At 41.6% G+C, this 25663-nt stretch overlaps 1 protein-coding gene across 2 annotated transcripts in view; it reads right to left on the bottom strand.

The window, feature by feature from the left end:
• The window catches only part of NKD1 (NKD inhibitor of WNT signaling pathway 1), a 104880-nt gene that overhangs the window by 17109 nt on the left and 62108 nt on the right, over nucleotides 1-25663 (bottom strand). For both annotated transcript variants that reach the window (XM_026794646.2, XM_005488856.4), the window contains exons 4-5: nucleotides 19971-20028; nucleotides 2082-2188 (exon numbers count right to left, since the gene is read on the bottom strand). In XM_026794646.2, coding sequence (XP_026650447.2) covers nucleotides 2082-2188; nucleotides 19971-20028 — 165 coding nt within the window. The remainder of the gene's footprint in view (nucleotides 1-2081; nucleotides 2189-19970; nucleotides 20029-25663) is intronic.

The following is a 25663-nucleotide window of genomic DNA, read 5'->3' as shown; positions in this document are numbered from 1 at the left end:
AGAGAGACCTGTCCTCAACACAGATATTTGACAGGAAAAGGTTGTCAGAGTTAGTGCAGTACAACATCACTGAAGCTCCAAAACAGAGCCTGCCTCGGAGCTGGCAAGAACAACCTGGGAGTAGAGCCTGCTCCTTGTTTTAACAATGCTTCTGTTAGTGAGAGTGTGATCTGTGGAAACCTGAAAGAATCAATTTGTTAAAGGGGGAAAAAATCCCCAAACCAAAACCAAGAACAAAGGATGCACTTTGACTGACTCCAGTCACCTGGGTGCAAATCGTTTGCTGCCTCTCAAGGCCTGTGCAATCAGAATTATCCAGAGCCACAAAAAGGCAAAACAGAGAAGTTACAGTGTAATTAAAATGAAAGTCACTGTATGCAAGTAAAATAAACAGCCCCAAATAGCTTCAGCACGATAGACCTCAAAACACCTGGTTGATCTTCCGACTTGAAACCAATTCCCTGCAGCAGCTATGGGCACCCGTCCCCTGCCGAGTTCAAAGGCAGCTCCTCTCACTCCTCTCAGTCGTAACAAGCCCGGCCCAGAGCTGCCAAGTGCCCCACACTCCGCTGTGGAAACACAGTCTCGTATTACATAAACATTCCTGGCACCTTTAAAAGCCAAATCACTTTCACCTCAGGTTTAGACCCCTTGTCCCAACACTGCGTTTCTGATTCTTTTATACCTTTGAAGCATTTACCAGTCTCTCAGCTCCCAGCTTACACTGCTGGAAAACTTTCATTTGTACAAGGGAAAAAAATATCAATACTTGGTTCCTTGCCACATATTAATACTTCCCTGTCCCACATTGCCTAACATAACATCTTTATGTGAGGATGTGCTCTGCTTAGTTAAGAGCCATGGAAACCTTCCGTGCATTAGTCACGGTGCCTAGAACCAAGTGCTAACCTTTATGGCATGCCAAGAACTACTTGGGAACAAGCACAGACTTTGCTGGTACAGTGGAGCTCCAGCTACTCTGGCACCAACCATGTTGACAGGTGTCCTCCAACGTTCAAATGTCAAGGCACTGTTAATTGCAATTTATCATGCCTTTCCTGTCTGCAAATGTCTGCTACTTGAGGTAGAATATAAAATAGGCCTGGAAAAAGAGTTATAGCTGTGGGGGAAAAAAAAAAAACCAACTAGGAAAAAAGAAAAGTCACCTCCCCAGAAGGCACAAAAGCAACACCTGAACTACCCGTGGGAAACCGACCTCCCCCTAATCTGCTTTAAAACAATAAAATATAAAATTGTGCCAGAGTGAGATGGAAAAGAACACTCTAGCCATGCTGCAAGGTGCCTGCATGGTCTTTGAAACATCAGCTGAGGAAACACAAAGCTCATTACTCACAGAGGCTGACAGCACCAAAAGGCTGGAGTGCAGAGAAGAATATTTGTGCTATTTTTTGCTGGTGCCAGAATATCTTCCTCCTCACCAAGACAGACAACCCACTAGCTGGGTGACTGCATGTTTCCATACTCACATTAATGAAAACATTCCTACAGAAACAAAATCTGCCAACTGCACACAATGTCTGACAGTTATATGATGTTCTACAGATGCAAGCCTACCAGGAATTAGCCCATAGGACTCATCACCCTCCTCCTCCTGCCATGTGAGCAGATGGGTTTCCCAAGTAGCAGGTCAGGGTTATTTCACTTTGGAGACCTGGGCACTGAAGATCAATCACTGCAGAAGCTGTCACAGGCATTTTCTACATCAGGCAGATTTAACCATATGCAACAGCACATTAAAGTCAATCTAAATATTTGATAATATGGTAGCTGGCCTAATAAATAAAGGGTTAAACTGAAAACTTCCTCTTATGATGCATTTCAGATCCTGCAGAGAAATAACCATCATTTGATTCTCTCCAAACCTGGAAATAAGTGTCACTAATCACCTCATATGGAGCACTGACAGTAAGGCACTGATTTGTGCCACTTCTGCTGCCTCCTGTACCACTACAAACACTGGGAGCAATAAACATGCATCAGATGACACTATTTGGTCCACAGGTTATTTTTCTACCATAATTATGTCAGTACAGTGGAACTTTAAAATACAAAGGACTTACTTCAAATTTCAGTTGCTTCTTGGAACTTGTGCGTGTGTCACTTTCTTTTTCTGCTTTCTTTTCATCTCCACTGCAAACTCCATCTGTCTTCTCTGGAGGCAAAGCCACTGTGAAAAGCATATTTAAGAAAAAATGCTTATAAGGAAATGTCAAAGCAGGCTCATATTTGCAAATCTGTCTTTATATTTAGGGTGAAATTGATATCAGCACACTTGTATGAGAGGATCATTATACTTGATTTGCTTTTGTGTTCACTACACATCTGGGATAATTTCAGCAGACAATCTACCAACAGCTTTTGGTACACAGCCTCTCCTACAAACATCACTAGAGTCACAGGAAGTTCAAACACAGTATTATGAGAATATAAAATAGCAGAACTGTTACTGCAAATAAGTTGAATAATTTGCAAAATATTGAAAGTTTCTGACATATTGCAAAAACCCATCACATTCACCAGCAGTGAGTGAAGTAATGAAGCTGAAATAAAGCCCTCATTCTGTTCCAGTTTCACTCTTCAAACACACACAAAGCTTAGTACCTTCCAAGAAGGCAACACTACCTGCCAAATAGGTTAAGCTGCATTTTTTCAATGCATGAAATAGCATATTTCACTCAAGTTTCAAGTTAAAACATCAGGCACTTGCATAAATCAATAGCACTCATAAAGAGCATCAATATTAATATCTCTCACAATATATATCAGATATACAACAGAAAGATATATGCTTCTCATGTGGATTAAAAGACAAAGGTCTAGAACTTAATAGCTGTTCCTTTGGCTTCTGCAGGGGCATTCAGCCTTGCACATGATGAAACCCTACATCTGAAGAAAACTAATCCTATCTTCATTAGCATTATGAAAATATATACAAACTTTTTAACCCTACCCTCAGACTTTTAGACATGATTTTTTACATATCCACACACCTCTGCTAACATTATGCCCTCACTCCATTACATATAGCAGCAATCCTTTCAACTCCCCAAAACCCAGCAAAGCTGCAAAAACACAGGTCCTAAAGTCAGCCTTTTCGTCTACCCAAAGCCTTCATCCCAATGCCATGTTAGGAACAGTTTCTTGGGGATGCCTTTGGCAGCAGCATCTCATTCAGTGCCAGTTCGAACAAGTCAGATTCCTTACAAAAAAGGTGACATGATGATCCCCTCCAGTTCAGGGTGGCCCATTTCACACTGGGTTTACTGGCTCTCCTGGTGTCCCACACTGCTGAGCTGCCTCCCAACCATTCTCACAGGAAAGCAAGTCACTAACATGCTAGAAGTTAAGATACTTGACTAGCCATTTTCCTGGGCTTACTTTCATGTTTAAAACAGAAAAATTAGCTTCAAGAAACCAACCAACCAACACCAATAAAAAAACCAAAAGCAAACCACCAAAACACAAACCAAAATAAAACTCTTACAACTCCCATTACCATAGCTTCATACTCCCAGAAATTACAGAAGATTTCTGCCCCAACATTCACATTGTCACACTGCACTACATTTGTTTGTTTAAATTTAACATTATTGTATTACTTTTGTTTGTTTGTTTTCAAAACTGTGGTATGCAATATAAGATGGATGTACAGTAAAGAAAAGGGAATAAATTTGAAATGCAGACCTTGGGAATTTCCTGTCTTGTGATACTTACTGGTGGTTTTGAGGTTATACTAACACCAGCTTCCCAATACATGTAATTTGCATTATACCAATGTGATGGTGTTTATTGTACACATAATGACATGTTGATATGCTTTGATTTCTACTTTAAGTCATGTTAGGATTCCTTACACCAAACATAAGCCTAGTAGGAAGGTCAGACAAAGGAAGACAAAGCTGCTTCACAGCAGTTTCTTCCCTGATTTTTTTAAGCTGGTGTTATTGGTTGAGCAGGGATTGTTTCTTAGGAGGCTTTTGCATAGTGTTTATCACAGGTAAGACAGGTGTTAAAATAAATATTATTTCCAATACATAACTAAAGTATATCTGACAAAGTGCTGTTTGCTTTATACTCACTTTGCCCGTTGAATAAAACTCTACATTCCCAGAAGTTCAAAGCTAAGGTGACAAAAAACCCCCATACAACAAAAGACAACATTTGCTTGTCTACTTCAGTCCAGCTTTGTTGCTACATTCTAAAATCAACAAGAAATGAAAAAGTAACCTGGGCCTTCATTACAAGGACAGTTATACTGACAGTGGTTCTTCACAGCTATTAGACACACCCCAGATGTTCAGTGCCTCATCTGCACCAGTGACTGGTTTTCCACAAGCACAATTATAACCTGATTAAAACTTCTGTAAAAGAGGCTTTTGCAATCCCTCCCAGTCCTGCTCTAAAGAATGTGAAATAAATGAAAGCCGGGCTGGTATGACCCCTAGCTTCTTTGGGACAGTGAAACATCCACTCCCATTATCACACATTTTTTAAATGTTTAGAAGTACACGAGGGCCATAAGACTTCTACAGTTGTCTTTTTTCTGTTGAGAGTCAGCATCCCAAATGACAACGGCATGGCAGAGTGCATTGGGCACAGCACTGTGAGGCAGATCCTGCAGGAGGTGGCTGTTCCTGCCCCAGTGTCCTTTGTTGGGTTTTCTGCCAAAACAAAGTTGTCTAACAGAGCATTCCCTCCTTCCCAGCACCACGTTCCTGCACTGAGCAGCCACTGGCATTAGAGCACCCAGCAGGTGCCTCAGAGAGGAAGAGCACAGAGTCACCTTGTGCTGAAGGAGCAGCCCTTCCTTCCCCTGGCATGGTTAAAAACCTTTCTGGATGTACAGTTTGTGTGTTCAGATAGGAAGCTTTCACTTTAATGTATAATTTATGTAACAGAGGAAAAAATGTGCACTGACAAATTAGTCTTCTCAAAAAACAAGGGTTCAACTATTGGAGAAGGAGGGGATACATCTTGCAGTACACTCCTTGGGAGAGTTTAAATACTGTATGCCAGAAATTATCCTCTTTGAGCCTCACTGACCTTTGATCTGAAGAACTTATTGGCCTTGCTGCTCCAGGGAATTATCCTTTGAAATCAGTTACTCATTTTGGAGCTCAAATGAAACGGGGAAATCTGGTGATCTCATCCTGATGTCAAGTTTCGTTCAGCAAAGAAAAATGAAATCTAACTGAAGAAACTTTAAAGGGCAATATAGAGATACTAAAATAATATTAACAAGAGATCAAATAATGTGTCTGTGCATATATCCCCATATGCCTCATCCAAACCCAATGAACATTTAAAAATACATACTGTTTTGTCTGAGAACAGAAGAAGTGTTTGGTATCTTGCTGCTATACTTAGTTTTGACTATTGACATGCGCTCAATTTCATGAGGGATACAAACACATGCAGAGCCTACTTATAAATAAATGAGAATGTCTGCTTGGGACAGTTAAAACTGGCAGCCTGTAAACAGAGATCCACCAGTGAGCCACATGCCAAGGTTTCAGATATATTCACAATGTGAACTTCCTTTCAGCTCTGCCAGTGATATTAAACCAGACCAGACAAGATAGCTATCTCAAAGGACTGTGGAGAATTAATAGACTTGTGTTTCCAAAGTCTAGGCCATCAGAAATAGGTCTGCATACAATACATCATCTGTGCAAAAATACTTACTTACCTCCCTGCTCAGATAACAAGTCCTGACAAAAAGAACGTGCTACATAGACAAATACACAGAGAAACATACCCTTGTTGTGGGAATCCACAACTGGAGGGGGAAAAAATAATATGTATTGCTTCTCATGGGAATAACCATATGCTCTCAAAAACAATGTTCCCTAACAGAATGTTTCATGAATTGAAATATTGCATATGTTTTCTTTATTATGTTCTTTTCTTGTTCATTATTAATGGTCTTGTATTCACTTCTATAACCTTAAGACACTATAAAAATGGGTCTGGACAATATTTGAAATTGGAAAGACAATAAAGGAAAAATATTAACTTGGAAAAATTGTGAAATACCATTCTTTCACGAAAAACAAACTGACTGGCTTAAGTGTATTAGCAGATGTTTCTCTCTACAATTGTTAATTACTACCACCCAATTGCTCATAATTGAAGTGGGGGAGGAAAAGAGTAAGAGAACGAGCACTAGTTTAAAGATATTAAGACTCATCCCAGAAGAATTAAACCTTTTTTTTAGGGTTTGTTTTTTTGATTTTTTTTTTCATTCCTAAGGAAAGGGGGTAATAATTCAAAAGGCTGCTTAGGAATCACCAAAATATCCCAGAAATGAGGTAAACCGATTGCTGCGCTCTGTGTATTGAATGAAGTCAGAATAGTAAGCTTCAGGCAGAAAACAAAATCTTGCTCTTGCCTCCATCCTGCATCTGACAATAAGGGAGAAAAAACAAAACACCAAAATAGAGCTGCAATATAGAGCAATTTCTTAAAACTACTACCAGAAGCAAAGGGACAGAATTACCTGTACATGGGGAAAAGAACAAAAAAACACACACTACAACCTGAGACGTGGGGGGGGAGAAGGATAAAAGCAAAATTTAAAAAATTACATATTAAGACAAGGAGGGAAAGTCATAAGTACTTCTATAATACTCAAATTGAACTTCAGCAGCAGAATTTGACTGGTGGGATTGAGCACCCAAGAGCTGGCCAAGCTCAGTAGTGAAATTCCTATAGACATCAACAGGGTCAGGGCTTCCCTTCCAATTTACAGACCTAGCAGATGCAGCAAGACTTAGAGACTATGAGAACCAAAGGGACAGAAAGAGAATTCATTTCATTGTTTTATCTGAGGTCTCTGATGTCTAAGTTATCTGCCAACATTTTTCTCATTGCAAACATAATAAACATTCATTCATAACTGACATGCCTTACTAACTGCACGACAACCAGAGCAGTAACAACCATCTTTGAAAGTCTAAATTGAGGAGAAGTCCTTTAATTAACAATTACATTCACATTCAGATTTCACTTTTAAGTTCTCCTGGAGGCCATGGATTAGGAAACATCACTCCCATCATTAAGCACACTTTGTTTTATTCCACTGATTTGATTGAAATTTACCCCTGATGGAGATAACTTTGCTTGATCAGAGGCCCCCTTCTCCAGTGGCAAATGAACACAGGGAGAACGGGATCAGGGAGGAACATTCCTGTTCCACAGCCACCAGAACAAGCCCATAGAAAAACAGGCTCATCCTGGGGCAGTGCCAGAAGCATGTGTTTAGCTCTCCCTGACTGAAAGCTGAAGCTGATGAATTAGACACACCCTCCAAAACAACAAAGATCAAGCTGCCTTCTCTGAAACTTGCTGTAGGGAAATTAATTGTCCATTTTACGTCCAGTGGGACAAGTCAAAACCAACTCAGAGGGAGCTGTACTAGCAGTGCCTCCTACCAATGTGGGATGGGTATTTCAACCTGAAAATACGGAGAGAACCCATGTTCTATTTCATGGTTTCTTGTTGACAGTCAGAACACAAATTGAAGACTCAACTGCAAACCATAGGGGAAAAGAAGTCACAATGTCACAAGACCTACTGCCAGCACCTGACCAGGAGCAGACAGAGCAGAGGGACAGTGACTCAGACCTTGTGACAGCTTAAAAAAAAAAAAAGTAAAAAAGAAAACCCAACCAAACCAAACCCTAACAAAAATAGACAACCAAAATATGTTTTAAATATTCAGGCATGGTTCTAACTGACAAGACGCTACTAGGACAGTGAGGAATGGCTACACTGAAATTCACTCAGAAATTCAGAGAACAGTTCCTCTTCCGAATAATATGTAGTCAAACTCACAGGTCTGTGCAACATCACCTACCTTAAAGGTTCAATTCCTTTTGCCAATCCAAATAATTTGACATTTCTAAGTAGAAGTACTTCCAAACATTGATGCAGATTCACAGGTTTCTATCTAAGTCTGGCTTTTTTGGTTTGGTCATTTTTTTCCCTATTATGTTGGGGGGGGGGGTGCATTTTTTTACTATTTCCTTACAAGAAGGGTTTTGTACTAAAGATGCAGATACAAAAGACCATATGGTTTCTTTCTGCTAGCTAGGGTGTAACTCATACCTGCATAAACACTAAACCTAGATTTCCCACACTCTATCTGGAGTGAGTTTGCTAAAAGGAAGGAGTTTGCTGAATTTTGCCAGATTATGATTCCCTTTTCCAATTAGTTCCCCAGCTGGCTGTATTTCATCAACAGAAACTGCCAGATTAAATGCCTTACTTGACCATCTTCACCCAAAACACTTTCATGTTCAGTTCTCAAGCTTCAAAATACCTTTTGGATGAAGATCAGACAGCACTAAACAGAATTACTAATTAATTAAGCAAAGTTAAATTTTAAACACTGTTTGTTGTGTTAGCCAAAAGCCTGAACAGAACAGTCCTTTTTTTTCCTTCCTCATTGGAGATCAAAGAAGATAATTTCTCATTCCCCACCCCTAGTTAAAAAAAAAAAAAAGAAGATGAAAGCAGGGAAGAATCTCCATAAGCTTTGGTCAGAATAGCTCAGGATGATACCTGTAGAAGCAAGATTTTGTTTGATCAGTGGACATATCCAAACCCACATGAACAGAATGCAATCTGTTGTATCATTTACATGGTAAATGTTCCTTAAGTGAAAACTGTCAGTGTCATATGGACCACTTACCACTTCCTTACAGTGCTGTGTGTCCCAGGGCTCTGAATGGGGCTGTGAAGTGTTGAATTCAGCGACTGAACATGGACAGATGGGGACATCAACTGATCACTTGCAACTTCAAAGAAAAAAGATCTCTCTTCTTCTCCTAAGCTGGTCCTACACTGTTTTTAGTTAGAAACTGGTAACAATTTTGCTTTTTAAAAATCCATTCTCATTGTAAGTTGCAGACATGCACATTCATATAGAATTTTCTATCTTACATTTCCTTTGCCTTTGTCTCTTTGGATTTTTTCCCCCTGAGATTCACAAGGAAAGGAAAAGAAGAAAAGAACCCAGCCCCTGCATAACCCTTTATTCAAATGAAGACTGAGTAGGTAATGTTATTAATAATGCAGTCTTTGATATTAACTTGCTCCCATCTAACTTGGTTGCTCAATAAGAAAAATGTGTTTCCACCACCTTTGCTGTGATAACAGGGCCTCTAAAGGTATCTGAACTGTAATTTTCAATTCCTCAGAATTGCTTCCCATGAGGATGAATGTCACTCTGACCCTCACAGCACTAACCTATTACAGAGAGCAGTGTTGTCGACCTATGTCTGTAACATTATTTTGGTTGTGATGAATTGTTACAGATCTGACAACTCTTTAATAGTTAAAATTCAGTAGCAGGTTCAGTATTCCCATCCTCACAGCCATCTCCTCCCCCCACCATATTACTCTAGGTGGGGGGAGGAGAATGGAGACAGATCCACAAACAAGAGAAAAGCATTACTGTGATTAATATTAGTAGTCCAGCATATACATGTGCACATGTCTCTTTCCCTTTTCATATTTCTGCATGGGTGAGGAATAGTACTGAGATATGTACTGTATGTACACAGTATGTGATATGAGTACATCACATACTGCTAAACATGCAGAGAAATAAATTTTATCAAGGCTTGACCCAACCACCTGAAGTCTGAAGAGTACACAGGATCTCATCAGAGAAACAATTCCCACAGAGCAAAGGGAGGAATCTGCTCACCATTGAGCCTAAGGACCTCAGCCAGAGATGGAAGCCCGCATACTGCTCAAACACAGAAAAAGAGATGGTTTGGAGCATCATTTGGAACACCCTTTCAGGAGGAGCCAGCCCTTCCTGCTGCTCTAGAGAGCCCAAGTCTTTGCAACTCAAGATTCAGCTTCCCACTCTGAGCCACCCCTCTGGTGGAAGATCCTGTGATATTCCCCTAGACACTGTCACTGTGAATTTACCTTCAGATGTAGCACCTTGGAATCTGGGCAGCAATAAGATGTGCTAGAGGGGCTGGCAGCTGTCCCTGCAGGGCACAGGAGCTGGCACAGGGCAGCTCCCAGGGAGCAGATTGGTCTGAATCCCATCTGCCAACCATCTCCTACCACACCTGCACGGCTCCACTCTCTTCAAAGCCTCCTTGAAATACCAAAACAAGGGTCTGCAGCACCACACTTCAGCTTTATGCCTCCACATCCTTAGGATGGACTGTAACTCCCTCCTAAAAATATCTTCCATGCACAGAGTCCAGGGCTGCCTTGGCTTCCCCCAGCAGCTCCCGTGCCAGCACGGAGCCCTGAGTGCAGCCCTGGCTGCCAGGCCCAGAAATGCTCTCCACTCCTCCAGGGCCCTCTCAAAATTCCTTGGGTAGTGGCTCTTTTACTTCTGGATATTTCAGGCTACAATTACTATTCCTTTCCTCTCTTTCTGTTACCTTTACAGTTTTAAATCCTTTTTGGTACAAAGTTGAGAACTCTGGATGACGTATTTTATTGGTAAAAGGACCTGGATTGCTGGATCAGATTTATAAAGCAAGAAAAAACTGATTGCTGGTAGTTTTGGGTTGGTTTTTTTTTTTTGTAGACTGGGGGTTGGGACTTTCCATCTAACAAGAGCAGCTGGACTCCAAGCTCTTTCAAGAGCAGAAATGTTGCTTCAGGTTCATTTCCACAACCCCACAGCGCTGCATTTATTATTTGCTTTTACTCACAAACTAGTTGTGGTTACAAAAAAAAGCTTGTCTTCCAAACAAATGACATTTTATCTCTTGCTCCACAGGAGAATAAGGTTGACTGCTACTTGTGCTTTGAGGTTTGGATATGATTGAGATGAAACATCTGTTAAGAAAAAAGGTGTGGGGGGACTTTTTTCTGCTAAAAATATCATGCCTTTTTTTTTCCACCAAACTTGAAACATGTGATGAAATTCAACTTTTAAAATATAACCCTGGAGCTACTTGAAACTATAAAAGTCTCCTCAGTATCTGAGGCAAGTCAGAATTTCCACTGTTCAAGCTGGGCTTTTATGAAGAGCAGACTTTAGAAAAACCTGTAATCTGTCTAGGTAACAAAGGGCACTTGTTCTGCCTGGTGAGGTAAAACTTTGGGTTTCTGTAGCTACTGCAGCAGAAGTGGAGTTGAAACACACAAAAGCACCCTGATACACACTTTGAATTTGGAACAGCAACTGGCAAAGCAACATGCTTGTCATGGCAATGGCCCCCACAGCTCTGCATCCACACAGCCCAGTGCTTGCAAGGCTCAGAGCATTGCTGGGGCTGAACTCGCCCAGCACAGGGCTCAGGCTCTGTCTAACTCTGCATCCATCAGGCAGGCCATCTGTATGGAACAACTGCTCCTAAACTCAGCCCCAGAAATGCAAGAACCATTCAATCCTGTCATAATGTGCATCCACACACGAGACACTCCAAGACATGAAATCCCTGTGGGCAGGAAAGAAGGGCCTCGACAGAATCATGCACAAACAAAAACCCTCTGCAGAAAGAAAGCTACCAAACCCCAGCAAAGGCAGCACTCAAGCTCAGCTGCCTGGCTCTGCCACAGGTCAGTGAAACAAAGGAAAACTTAAAACATCAGGAATATTTGGGAGTTGCAGCAGGACATATTGCCTATTAAACGCAGTGTTCAAGGTTTCTAAAAATGAGTGCAGTGTTTCATGTAAAGGCAAGGGATCGGAAACATATATGTTGTCTACTGAAATATCAAAGGCCAAAACTTCTTTTGATTATAAGGGCAAAAAACTGGAATAATTCTAGGAACACCAGCATGAGAGTGTTATCTAGTCCAAAATCTTTGACTGGAAATATGCACTGGCTTCACATGGATTAAAAAAAATAGAAAAAAAGACAGAGTCGCAAGAGAATCAGAGAAGAATGGCATTTTGAATCACTTTTCAAAAATATGTTTAATAAAACCTCCATGAACTGTGGTCAAAGCTACAAGAAAAATAACTGGTAATAATCGTTGCTGGGAAATTAAAAGTAGAAAAGGACCTTTGTTCAAGTAGAATAAATGAAACCACTGGTATTCATCATGTTTCCAGAGAGATTGTTTTTAAACTCCTGACTTGTTCCCATATTTCATTCTTTGTTCTTGGTAGAGGATGTCCTGGGGCAAAGCTGCAGTACATTATTACACTGCTGCCATGTACAGTAATGCAGCTTTATCTGAGCCCACAGACAGGGGCTGCCCTCTGCCAGGTGCAGCCTCTCCCCAGGCACAGCTGAGCTCACCCAGCAGCGCTGGGGCAGGAGGGCCTGGGCAGGGCTGGGCAGGGTTAGCCAGCTGTGCCACAGCTGGAGCAGAGCTGTGCCCAGCCTGCCTCCCCCTGCACTGTGTGACAGTGACCCTGCCCAGCCTGACCAGCAGCCAGTGAGCCCAGAGCACTGCCCAGCCCTTCCCAGCTGCATGGACACACCACTGCCCAGACCTATGGACACACCACTGCCCAGCCCTATGGACACACCACTGCCCAGCCCTTCCCAGCTCCATGGACACACCACTGCCCAGCTCCATGGACACACCACTGCCCAGCCCTATGGACACACCACTGCCCAGCCCTTCCCAGCTCCATGGACACACCACCACTGCCCAGCCCTATGGACACACCACTGCCCAGCCCTATGGACACACCACTGCCCAGCTCCATGGACACACCACAGGCCCCACGGCCCTGGCACCATTTCTCAGCCCTGCTGCAGGGAACCTACCCTTGAGCTCCACTCACTGAGTGAGCAGCCTGCAGGGAGCTGACAGCCCAACACCCACCAACTTGCCTTGCTCGCCTCTGGGGTGCAAGAGCCCTCCTGCCTTCTATGACATCTCCCTTTTGGGCTTCCATTCTTCTGCTTCCCACACACACCCTGATGGTCTGGCTCTCACATGCTATGAGAGAAGCAGCTTGAGAGATCTGTAGATGTAGATTTACCAACAAGTGATTTTTTGCCACCTACCAAACTAGCTCATGACTACCCCAGAGCTGAGAATAAAAGAATATTCTTATTGTTAATTGATTATTTTAAAATGACCATTCAGGAAGAGCATTGGCTGCTCCACAGCAGAAGGAAAAGTTGCCAGTCTTAGGTAGATGGAAAGAACATGGAAAACCAATATTATTATAAATACTATGCACATAATATGATTTTAAAGCTTTTAATATTTAAGATATTCATTAAGGATCAACTCTTTGCTTTTTCTGAGGTGCTTGTTCACTTCCCTATCAACATTTGGCTTTCTTCAGCTATCATAAACAATATAGACCACTTGTAAGTTTGGAAGGCTTTCTTGAGCACTGTACTTTGTAATTCTCTTTTTATCATATTCTAAGGGACAGACATGGCTGCAGAAAATCCCAAGTTTCATTCTCAGCCTGCTCCTGAACCAAATATGCAATCTGCCTGTGTTCAATGTAACAACTTTCCAGCTGTGTAGAATGATCTGAACACAGAGATCAATGTGAAACTGCTACTTACAGTAGGTATGATCTTCCCAGCCCAATGCAGAGGACTCTAACCCAGAACACTCTCAAAGCATGGACAAAACACATTATCTATCACAGCCTGTTGGGCAGCACCAGTAGGAGCTGGTGGGTGCCAGCTAAAGAGAGTGACATGCTCCATGCAGAGAACACGGGGAGGAGAGCACATGCTCTGCACACAGCAGCCGCTCAGTGAGGAGGAAAGCTCACCCTCTGAGGTGTCCTAACAGCCCACTTTTCACTGCCTTTCTGTGCTCTGCTTGCCAACATGGGTGGGAGCTGTTAGACACACTGTAAAGGTTCATTTGGAAACACCTGGAGACCACTAACTCATTACACACAGGCCATGGGCAACCCTTGGATGGCAACAGTCTTTCATCACTACTGACCTGGCTGCGCTTGAAACAGCAGCTCCAGAAGTAAAAGCTTCTGATCCAAATACCAACCCCCCTCAACTGGAACAGCTAATGTTAAGAAACACTTGTACAATTTTGTATTTTTTTAATTTTTTTTTTAAAGTGCCTCATGCCGTAAGATTTTCCTCCCACTCATGGCAAGCAGCCTACCTGCTTCTTATAATTTCCTGGATCTGTGCACAACCACAGGAAAACTTCTGCTAATCCTACCAGTCTCATGTTCTTTGGTGACTTTTATTCTAACTGCCAAACTAAGCAGTTTTCTCTTGGCACTCTCCCCTGCTCCTTCCTCCCCACACCCCCACGTCCTTCGCTGCTCCTTCCAGCCCACAGTGCCCAGCTTATCAGCCGCCAGCCCCAGCAGGGACCTGCTGCTTGTCACACACTGCTGGCTGCTGCCAGCGGGTCACCCCCTGGCCACAGGCATTCCTCAGAGTTGTTCCATGTCATATTGAGTAGTAGGAAAGGATACAGCAGAAACCTCTTGGGAGCTGAAAGAAAATACAGCCAGTGATCAGCAGCCTGAGGTGATCACATAGCATGTACTCATGCACAGCAAAACTATGGTAAGTGCACAGGATTAGCAGCAAGTCCTTAAAATGCAGAGTTCCCATCTAACATCCCAGAAGGCTGACCACAAGAGCACTTTTAAGGTAGAATTATTAACACGCTATTTGCAATGTCAAGGATAAATAGGTATTCTGTTTAAGAACCTGAGAGGGAAGGGACCATCATTTTCTAAAAAGCACCAAGCCTGTATCAATGGTACCATACAGGTAATAATTGTGGTGCCAACATAAAGAAAATTTGCCTACGTGCAAGATGCAATCTATGCCTTTTCTATAAATACACTGGAATGTCATGTATTTAAAATAGAAAAAATTATTTAAGCATTAGAAAAATAAGAACTATTATAATTGAAAGCATTTACTAGGGAGAGGAATGCCATTTGAAATAACTGCCTTTTATTACCTACTCACAGCTCAGCTTAGAACAATACATTAATTTATTATAGTTAAGAGATTAACAAAGTATGGTAAAAAGTGTCCCCTAGGCAAGTAGAAGATCAGCTAAAACTAACCAAAATGCTTGTTCCAAGTTTTCATTTGCTGACAAGTTTATAAACTTTTTCGGCCCAAGTACCATACCTTATCACTCTTCCTCTGAGCTGACATCCCAACAAATATTCTTCCAATTACTAATTTTAGAGAAAACCTCAGGAACTAAGCCTTCACCAAATCTTTCCTGAATGGAGAGAGAGGAAGGGGAGTAATCTCACACAGCAGCAGCCCCACTGTGGGGTGCACTGGGCAGGGATGCTCCCCCACGCCTCCTCTGCTGCTGCATCCCCTGGAAGCCAAGGTGCTCCCATCCCTGGCATGTCTGGGATCAGGGATCAGTGTGGAGGGGGAAGCACGTGCAGCTGGAGGGTCCAGGCAGGCTGTCAGAGCTGGGCACAAGATCAGCAGCCCTAAACCACCAGTTCATTCTTTGTTATTGGTCCCTTGTTTGCTTATCAGTTCTTATTAAAGTCAAAACTAACCCAGCTCCTCATGCTGGAGCACTGCTAACCACACCTCAGCTCCCACTCAGCCACAGATGCTGGGGAGGAACACGTGCAGGACAGACTGCACACACCAGTAAAATGGTGGAAAACACATAACAATGTTAAGAATATAATTAATAACTTTTCTGCTTTGCTGAATACAGAATGCTTTAACTACAGGTTTAAAAATCACATAACAGCTTGTAAGTAAGTGAAAAGTGCAACAAGTACCTCTTGTACAGATCTGCTAGGGGTTTTTTTCAGCAACAACATGTACTTTGAACTCTGTTGGGGGGCTTTGCAAGAAGATGACCTGAATAATTCGTCCTTTCTGGTACCAGAACATCTTACATCTTACATCTAGGGCTTTAGATACATCTGTCTTAGGAAACATATATAAAAACTTGGGTTTGTTGATTCAGGCCCATACTCTGTCAGTACTTTCAGCAGGGCTTTGGATATCATGTTCAGATAAGGCTTGGATGTTCTCCAGTCTTCTGTTGAGAGAATAATAATCAAGACATCACCCTTGGCTGACAAATGAAACAGGGAACAGATTGCTATCAGTGTAAGAGGCAGCTCCTCTGACAGCTACAGGACTAGATTGATCTCAAGAGATGCAAGATTTCTGATTAAGAGAAATACTTAGGTCATACTTTTCAAGAGAACAGTGACATTATTGCATAAATAACTGGGACAATAGGTTAGGCATCAAGGTGAAGCTCAAGCCTTCACTGTGAACTCCAAAAGGCAGCTGTATCCCACAGGGCTACAAAGAGCTTGTACTGGGACAAGAAGAAATCACCCCTTTGTACAATCAATCTGCATCAGAGGACTGCATCAGGAGCTCCTTCCTGAGCTGAACTTTCTGAAGTTTTTAAATGCTCAAGTGATAAGATGGAGAAACCCCAGTTCATTTCAGGAAGACATGGAGCGGTCAAGATAAGAAAGCTGTCCTGGTCTAGAAGTTTTAGCTGCAAAAATTTCTAAAAGTATCCAGGGAAAGGAGGTGAAAAAAGTTCTGGAGAACAAGAGCAGGACTCTCGAACAACTCATCAGAAGCTTACTTATGCCTAGGAGAGTTGAGAGAGAATGGGATGTCATTATTAAGCACTGAAATGGCAGATGTCTTTTTGAACCACCTGCTTGTCTCCATGGCAGAAGAGTGACTTGCTGTTAGATCCTGCACTCAATTCCTGCCTGCCACTTTAGCTTCTCCACCGACACAAAATGGGAAACATCTCCTAATGTCTGTGCTAGCTTTCGTGACTTCTTCCAGGGCCAACCCCAGCCACTCAGTTCTGATAACTCATTATTCTGGCTAGGGATGAGGAAGGGAAAACGGGAGCTCCTTTATATGTGAAGGGTGATGAAGCATCTCCTTCCTGTGCAGAAACTGGGGGACAAGGAAGTTTGAGCACGAGACACTCCTACACAGCCACAGCAGATTGCACAAGCACTCCAAGTCTGCCAAGTGGAAGGCTCTGAAATGCACTTGGAAATCACCTGGAATGCAAGATGTGAACAAATTCACTGAAGAATCTATATCCAGCATGCCCAACTGTTGTGTTATTAATGAAAGAGGAAGAAGGAAAACAGAACAAGAGTAATATGAGACTGAGGCTTCCACTGGTGTCTCTTATCTAAGGAATCAGTCTCTCAACTGACCACATAAAATAAAATCCAGAAATTTCAATTTAGTGACTTGCCCAGCAGCAGAATCAAAGGCAGGTGGTGGCTGTAACAGACAATGCTGGTCAAACCGTTTCTCTCTGCACAGCACTCAATAACAGAGTTGCTGCTATTGAGTTCTAACCTCTTGTCATGCAGCAACATTGAGTCAACAATCCGCTCTCATGGCTTAATGCTTTTGATGTTTACTTTGTTCTTTGTATAGTTCAAAAGAAAGCACTAATGCACCAGTCCTCTTACCAAATACAATCTTAATCCCAGAATCCCGAGCCTTTTGCTGTTGGCCAGTTAAGTCTGTTAAGACGAAAGGATTTGATCAAGCTTTACATAACAACACAGAAGTTAAATCCAGCAAAGAGAGTTCTTTTTATCTGTACTGCTCAGACAGCTAAGAGAGGGGGAAAAAAAGGAAAAGGAAGGAAAAAAAAGGTAATGAACTTGGCTATGTAAAACAAAATAAGGAATTCAATTATTTCTCTTATTGCCACTTTGCCTTTTCAGTGAGAGTCTTTTAAAGAACTCAGATTTATTCTCCAATAAAGTTCCTGAGAGAGAAGGCCCTAACGTTCCCCTAAACCAGAACTGTGGAACTTGCTGTGCTTTTTGTGCAAATCTGAGAAATGTTTCCTTTTCATCCCTACCATGTATTTATGAAGACAGAATACAGCTCACTGATGCATGGTATTTGCCATCGTCCTCTCTGAGCTTAGTCCAACCAACCATTTCCTGGGTTACAGATCCCTGTCTGTGAAGCTGTTGGTGATTTTGATGTTATCTCATGACACATGAGCATATATTCATGAAGCACATGTGTTACAACAGTACATACATGAAGATCATGAGGCAGCAAAACAGAGGCAGAACAACTACTTTAGATGGGAAGATCAATATATGTTCTAGAATATTAATTACATTTTCCCACAGAAACATTTCTATGCAGAGAAGAGGTACCACAGTTGCCATCTTGTACCTAAGAATTCAATCTGTGCCCTATGAAAGATCTCATATCTGTTTCAGCTTTACTTTATCTAATATCACAATTCTGTGCTAGTACTAGCACAATCATGAAAGTATGATGCAAGTACAAAGTTACACAAAAAGGATGCTTCAACACAATGATTGCTGTGTTATCTGATAATTATAAGATTTTCTATATCTGAATGAAACAGGAAGTGGTTAACACTGTCCCCAGCATGGAAAGCACAGCTGGAGATCTGAGAGCAGAAGGGATGAGGAGCAAGCCTTGACAACTTGCATGCATTGCCTGAGCACAGGGTGGGAACAGTCATCTCCCTCCCAGCTGGAAAGATGCCACAGAACAGCTCTTCCATGGTGACAGCACACAAAGGATCGACCACTGCTGGTATCTAAATCTGGTCTTCACTACCCAGCTACCTCGTAACAAAGGAGACTCATCAAAAGCAATCATGTGAAACTGCTGAAAGACTGAAATTACAGTTACCTAAAAGGCTTTACATTCTAATAAAAAGAATCTTGCTGCTGACTAGTTCAAAAATATTACATATTGAACATTATGTTTGCTATGCAAGATAATGCCACACAATAAAGAAAAATAATTAGAGGCAAGGAAAGATAGAATGAGACAAAGAAAATGGAATTATTCACCTTGCTGACATTTAATATCCTGTCTGAAGTAGTTTCTTCTATCATTCTAAAATTAAAATCCTACCCTATGTCCTAGTAAGGGAAGATTGGAAAACTGTGGTGAAGTTAAATATAAAACCACTCAACAAACACTGTCTCCATCATGGCAAGTATAGTTTGCCTTTGTGATTAACAGTAGCTTACAAGCACCAGCCAAAATTCCTGTTATGGCACATATGAGACATGCAGTCTTTGTAAACTACAGAGATGAGAAAAACTTGTAATCCAAGAATCACAGTGCATTAACACATTGCACAGGTAAGGAACTGGAAGGCAGACATTCCTAACAGAGAATCTTTCATGTTATACAAAAGCTTCTAATACCAGAAACAAATGATTGGATTATAAAAGTATAGAAATTTCCAGCTTAAGCTTGACATGGTTCATTGCCCTAAATAAACTGGGCATACCGTTTCCAGTACTGTATAATATAAATCCAGCACTCAGCCCATGCAACCTCTTGTTACACTAGAGAGTTTCTGAAGTGTCATTTCCTTGAAAGGAATGAGCAACAATTTAATCTCCTGCACTCAGAACCCCCACTTGTCCCAGAAGCTCAAGGTACCCTGGATGTGTTCCCTGGCAGAATGCAGCATCCACACTCACAGGCACCAATGTCCTTCCCAGCACAACAGTGATTCCATCTCAACTGCCTGATCACAGAGGAGGAGATGAGATGGGAAGAGAAACTGTCTGAGGCAATAATGATTCCATTCATATTCCAGAAAAATGTGTTGAGTAAGAGTCTCCAGTCCTTACTAGAAATTAACGTGGGAGTTTCTAAGGCTGGTGGTTTGTGCAAGCCAGAAGGGAGTGCAAGTTCCACACAATCAGAGCCAACAGTTTCACTCATCTGCCACCTCTGCCAGGGACAGTGACATCCATCACTCCTACAATGCCAGGAGAAGTACCTGGAGATAATGGTGAGACCCTGAATAAAAACACTTGGTCCCTCTGATTCAGCTGGGTGACTTTTACCAACACAACAGTAGCAGATACCCTATTTCCATCTTAACAGTTTTTTTCAGGCAAACGACACATTGGTAGATCAAGAACTGCACACTAAATATATGCATTCTTACACTTATTTATTCACTAACTTATTGCAATACTCCTTTATATTAACCAAAAAATGTAGTTCTTTAAATACCTTCTAGATGAAAGTGTTCATCACCAATAGTGTCTCTGTAGCCTTCCCCAGATAAATCCTGTTTAAAACAAAACAGAACAAATTAACTACAAATACACTACACAGGAAGTGTTGAGGTGTTAAAAATATGTATTTATTATTGCCAGAATTAATTTATAACATGAATGAGAACACAGAAACTGTTTTCCAGGAAAGTCAATCACCTTATTAGTGGTAGTCAATGCATTTGCTGCTATTTTACAATGCTCTGGACATACTTCTGGACAAAAATTTGGTGAAGATGAATTGACTACACAGGGGAAAGAAAAAAAAAGGATCATATTTAAATAATTTTATAAAGTAATCTTTAGTCTTTCAATGTCCTTTCAATCAAGCAAGATTAAAAAACTCCAAATGGAAATGATAAAGGAGAAATAAGTCCTTCACTACCCACAGAGGAATGTCATCACTTGGTTCCACCAACAAACAGAAAACTTCCATATGCCAGAGGTCACCCAAGAAAAGCAGATAACAGATTCTGACAAGCTGCCTGAGCCTTCAGCTCTGAAATTAATGGAATTCTGTCAACCCCAGTATGTCTAGAACAATACAGAAACAGATGCCATAGATATGCAGACAGACTTATCTCAGACCCAAAAACCATCTCTCCAGTGGTGCTGATGCTGTTACAAAGGGCATCAGTGGGATATGGAGCTAATCCCAGTTACAAACACTCTGAAGAGCGTTCTCACTCTCCTATTAGCCAACCCTTCCAGCTCCATCACCCAGCCCAGCTAAACCACAAGCACTGGCAGCTCTCCTCACATCCTCACTGCTCTCAGCCATTCCCAAGCTTTGGCAGCCCCATTGTCACCGACCTTACACTGCACTCCAGCTCCCTGGATTCTCCCCAAACGCCCTCTGCCTCTGATAAAGTTATGGTGACAAAGAAGGATATGGGGCTAAAAAACTGGCATACTGCACTCACAGCCATTCCAGCTGCATCTGCAAAAACAGAGCAGCAGCACAGAGCCAGAACTCTCAGTATCAACCTGTGGGATGGAAGCTGACCTTGGAGAGCTTTTAGCAGAAGATAAGGATAAGGGAGCAACCTGTGAAAATTAATGTCTGGTTGGATTCATTAGCTTTATTGTTAAAGAATTTGATCATGATAAAGGCAGTTCACCTCTTTTTCTCGAAAAAGCTGGCAGAAGTTCTTCACCTTCCACATGCCCAAATGTTATCCTTTGAGATTAGTTATAACAGAGTAACTAAGCCACAAAAGCATATCTTAGGAATTCTTCAGTATCAGTTTCTGCAGCAGCATGTTAAAAATTAGATTTCACTAACAATACTGGGATACCTAGCCCAGGAACCATGAAAATACTGCCTCTTCACAGTCACATCCCCTGAAGTAAAGTTAGACCTTGCAGGAGAAATGTCTCTGAGAAAGGCTGGCAAACTGGCCTGAATGCTGGGATACAGCACAGCACAATGATGCTATAAAAGCTGACATTCTGGATTTATCTTTCCAGGTAGAAAATCACAAAAAACCTATTTTGTTCCAGTACAAAACTCTCTTTTTCTGGGCATGTGCTGATTAATATCAATCATTACCTTAAAAAGTATGGAAGGAACAAACAGAATGAAAAGAATACACAAAATGTTGGCATGATGCATATTGCTGCAAGATGATGATCTTTTCAGGACCACCTAAAAGTTAGTACACATTTATTTGTTTGATCAAATTCCCCCATGTCACAATTTTCCATGAAGCTGTGAGAGCATATCTTGCCTGCTCCCATAGATAATGACACACAGAAGTGACTCTGCTCTCCCACAATGCTAAATACTGAATAATTGTTTCATTTGGGGTTTTCCCCCCAAGGAGAGTGGGGAATTCCCACTCTCCTTGGGGGGAAAAAACTATTTTCTGTATTTCTGATCAGCAACTATGCAATGGGTAGGTACTTGTGGTGTATCTCTGAGAATACCATCAGATGGTAGCTTTCACCTCCTAAAATTTTAGCTAGGCAAGCATTGCATCTGGGTATCAAACACTGCCGGTTAAAATGCCATTAATCTCACGCTCTACAAAACTCACAAGTCATTAATTGTTGTGATTTTTCATATGTCAAAAGACATCACTTTAAAACAAGCATGCATTTGTTGATGAAAAATGCACTATCAAGTAACTCAAAGGAAAACAGTGGAAGACAGGGAGTGTAAAACAGCAGAGTGAAGCATTAATATTCATTACACTAGCTGCCTTATTTCCTCACTTTTAATCATTACATGGGTCTTAAGCAAATATGTTTTATATTCCAGTCTAGTTTCACTCCTTCTCTAGCTCCTAGTTATTTAAGTTAAAGTAGTAACTTAATGCAAGCAAATTCCCACTAAGTGTTTCTGCCTTAAACCAAATTATTATAAATTAACACATTCTAAAAAGTGTTTTTCATGCTGTTGAACCATAATATAACTGCTAGACAGCACATAAATTGACAATCCATCCTGAAACTGATGAGAGCATCGTTTGAACAGTTAGTGACACCTTTAAGCAGACTTCCTCAGCTCCCATTCAAAGGTATTCCTCTGTGGAAGATTCTGACATGTATTATCTTTGATAGACAGACATGTATCTGAGAAGGGTGTGGGCAACTCTTAAGATTTTACAGTGAAAAAAATGCAGGAGAAAAAAAATATATACTCATTCATCTTATCATCATTAACTTTTCTGTCAAAAAAACTGCAAGAGAGTTACCTGAGTATTTTTAGCACCACTGAGATAGATGTTGCATAAACATCTATCTCACCTGGATAAACACCAAAATGCACCTGCCTGAAAAAAGGTTTCTGGGCAGGGTATGTAAACTCACACAACAGAAAAACATAAAAGCTGAGCAAATATCAGAGAAAACAATTCTGACTGCAGCTCATCCTGCATAACATTCTCCCAATGACCCACACAAATTCCCTTGGAGTGGGTAAAACAGTGCATCTGCTCCCAGCAACCCAAATTCATAACATGGGCTGGAGTGAAAGAAAAGGGCCAGTGGGTAAAACAGAACCCACAGCTCAAGAAGCTCCAGTGGGAAGCAATCAAGCAATCACTACAGGGAACACACTGAAGTGTGTTCAAGCACAAGGAGGACACAGGCCAGAGGGGATGAAAAAGCAGGAGCAGCTCTGCATTCAGCCAGGCTCTGCCACAGGGCCCTCAGCACCCACCAGGGCAGGAGCAGAGCCCAAACAGCAACAACATTTGGGTCTCAGGCAGCTGTATATCACTGTCCTGACACAGTGCTTTAAATCACTGCACTGCCTTCTCAAACTGCAACACTGAGTCATGAAACAACCAAAACCAGATGTACGCTGTGAAATACTACACAAATGAGGTCAGCGAGCACTTGAAAGAATAAAGAAAAGAAACATTTACACAGAAGGATTATTCCAGCATGCCATGGCTATGGGTTGCTGGACAGGAACCCATCTACAGTAAGTGTTTCTACCTCACCAGGAGTTTCCCAGATAAAGAAGTTGGCCATTGCTGGCTATCCACACAGCTCAGTGAATGACTAAGATTCAGGCTCAAACATGTGCTTCACAGCCCAGAACAGCTGCCTGGCCTGGCTAGAAAGGACCTTGTGCCCCATCCATCCCACTCTGATAGGTGCTGCTGTACCCAGCTCAGATTTAAGAGTGTGGGGGTGGAAAGAAGAGTTAATTAGTGCAACTCCCTCAGAAATGTTGCTGAGTATATACGTACATGAGGAGAAAAAACACCTTTAAAAGCTCCCACACCCCAGGGCTTCTATTCAGCTGGGTACAAGTCCAGCAATCATCACTCACTTCCCACCTTTGCTGTACAATCAGACATCAATGAATTCTAACTCGATGGAAATTTTAATTTTTATAACCTCAGCTTCAGCCCTAACTGCCCTGTGCAGTCTTCTTTCTGATACAAGTCTCTGGAGACAAAGGCCAGGCACTCACTCTGGGGCTTCCAGCTGTTGATCTCCTTCTCACCAGACATCTGAAAATGCTGCAAATGTCAAATACTGACCCTTCATTCTGCCTACATCACCTTTGCTGGCTCCCTTTCTGCTTCCACCTTGAGGGTAAGCTCCTTGACTGCACCTTCCAGGCTCTGCACAGGCATAGTTGCAGTCACATCCCCCAGTCCCGCCTCCTGGTCCCTACATCCAAGGTTGCTCCAACCTTGCTCTGCACTATTACCCCCTCCCTGCCCTGGCTCTGCCTTTCCATGTCACCCCCACAACACCCAGCACATTTATGGCACATGAGAGCCAAAGCTCCTGATAGCAACCAGAGGGTGTATTTCAGCAGCCTGTGCCTGACCTAACACAGTGCTCAACACACTTTGGCTCCAGTGTTAAGTACAGACAGATACATCCATACATGTATTACATATTTCAAAGGATAACCTTTGATTTAAGAGGGTTATCATGATAGCAAGCACATTTTTAAAGCCTGGGCCCCCTTCTCCTTGTATTACATCTCAAGTCAATATTGCATTAATTAACATTTTTCTAAAAGGTGTTGCTCTTGTCAAGTTGAAACAAGTTGCTTTACCTCTCTCCTTCTCCAAACACCTCATTAAAATATCTTGATTTAGCCTTAAGATACTGAATTTTCCACATTTTTGGCAGAAAATATGCACATATTTCCTGTTAATGAAGTTTTTGTCGAGGAATCATATATACTTTTTTTTTTGCACAACACATGCAGAATGACAAATCATCATCAACCAAAAACCTTTCCCCCCTATTTTTAACCATCTGACTGAAACATGGGGTTTTCTCTCTTTATTCTCATATTGATGCAATAAAGTTTTGGAATGAGTGAAGTTGAAGAAATGCATTTCACAACAAGACTGCAAGAGACAAGATCTGTGGTAATTCTAATGTGCTGTGTAGATTTGAAATGGTTTTAAAGTCATTGCCAACAAGAATGCTGTGTCACCTATGCACAAACTTCAATTCTTGATGTAGAAAAAACAATCCCAAGAAATAGAGGCTCAAGGGAATGAGGGTGCCCTTTGGCCTTTCAACCAAACCACTGAGGGCCTGCCAGGTGCCAAGTGGCCGTTCTGAATGTTTCAGTCTCACTTGCAGGAGTTTCCAAAATAAATCTGATTTTCATACAGCAAGTCCTTAACAGACTGTGAAAATGTGAAAACCTCATCTATTGAAGATGCTTCAGGAAACCCATCCAAATCCCAAAGCACACATTATTATTGTACTTTATTTTCAGTCTTGTCCAGACTTGAACAGAAAGAGGAAAAAGACTTTTGAAAAACAGTTGATGGAAGGAACCTTGTTCCTCTTTGGGTATCTGAAATTTCCCATGGACTAGAAACACAGCCATGTGTGAATATGATCAGCTCAAGCCAGGCCTCAGCACCAGGAAGCCTACTCACACCTCAAAAAATGGTGTAGTTTCTTTATCACTACTTTATTATTTATCTTATTTATTTATCTAATGTAAGTGGAAGCAGATACTCAGTTATCCTGAGGTCATCATTCTTTAAATACAGGTTTACAGCCAGGCTTAAAACTTGAAAATGAAATAAATAAGGAAATAAACAAATAAACTGCTCACAGTCAGACATGTGGAGAGGATATTGTGCCAGGCCAGCAGCTTCCATGCACAGGTACCCATGCAGTCAAACATACATGAAAGTAGGTATT

This window comes from Zonotrichia albicollis, chromosome 13 (genome assembly GCF_047830755.1).
Source record: "Zonotrichia albicollis isolate bZonAlb1 chromosome 13, bZonAlb1.hap1, whole genome shotgun sequence".
NCBI lineage: Eukaryota > Metazoa > Chordata > Aves > Passeriformes > Passerellidae > Zonotrichia > Zonotrichia albicollis.
Note: the sequence above shows the minus strand (reverse complement) of the source record. Positions and strands in the feature narration are given on the sequence as shown.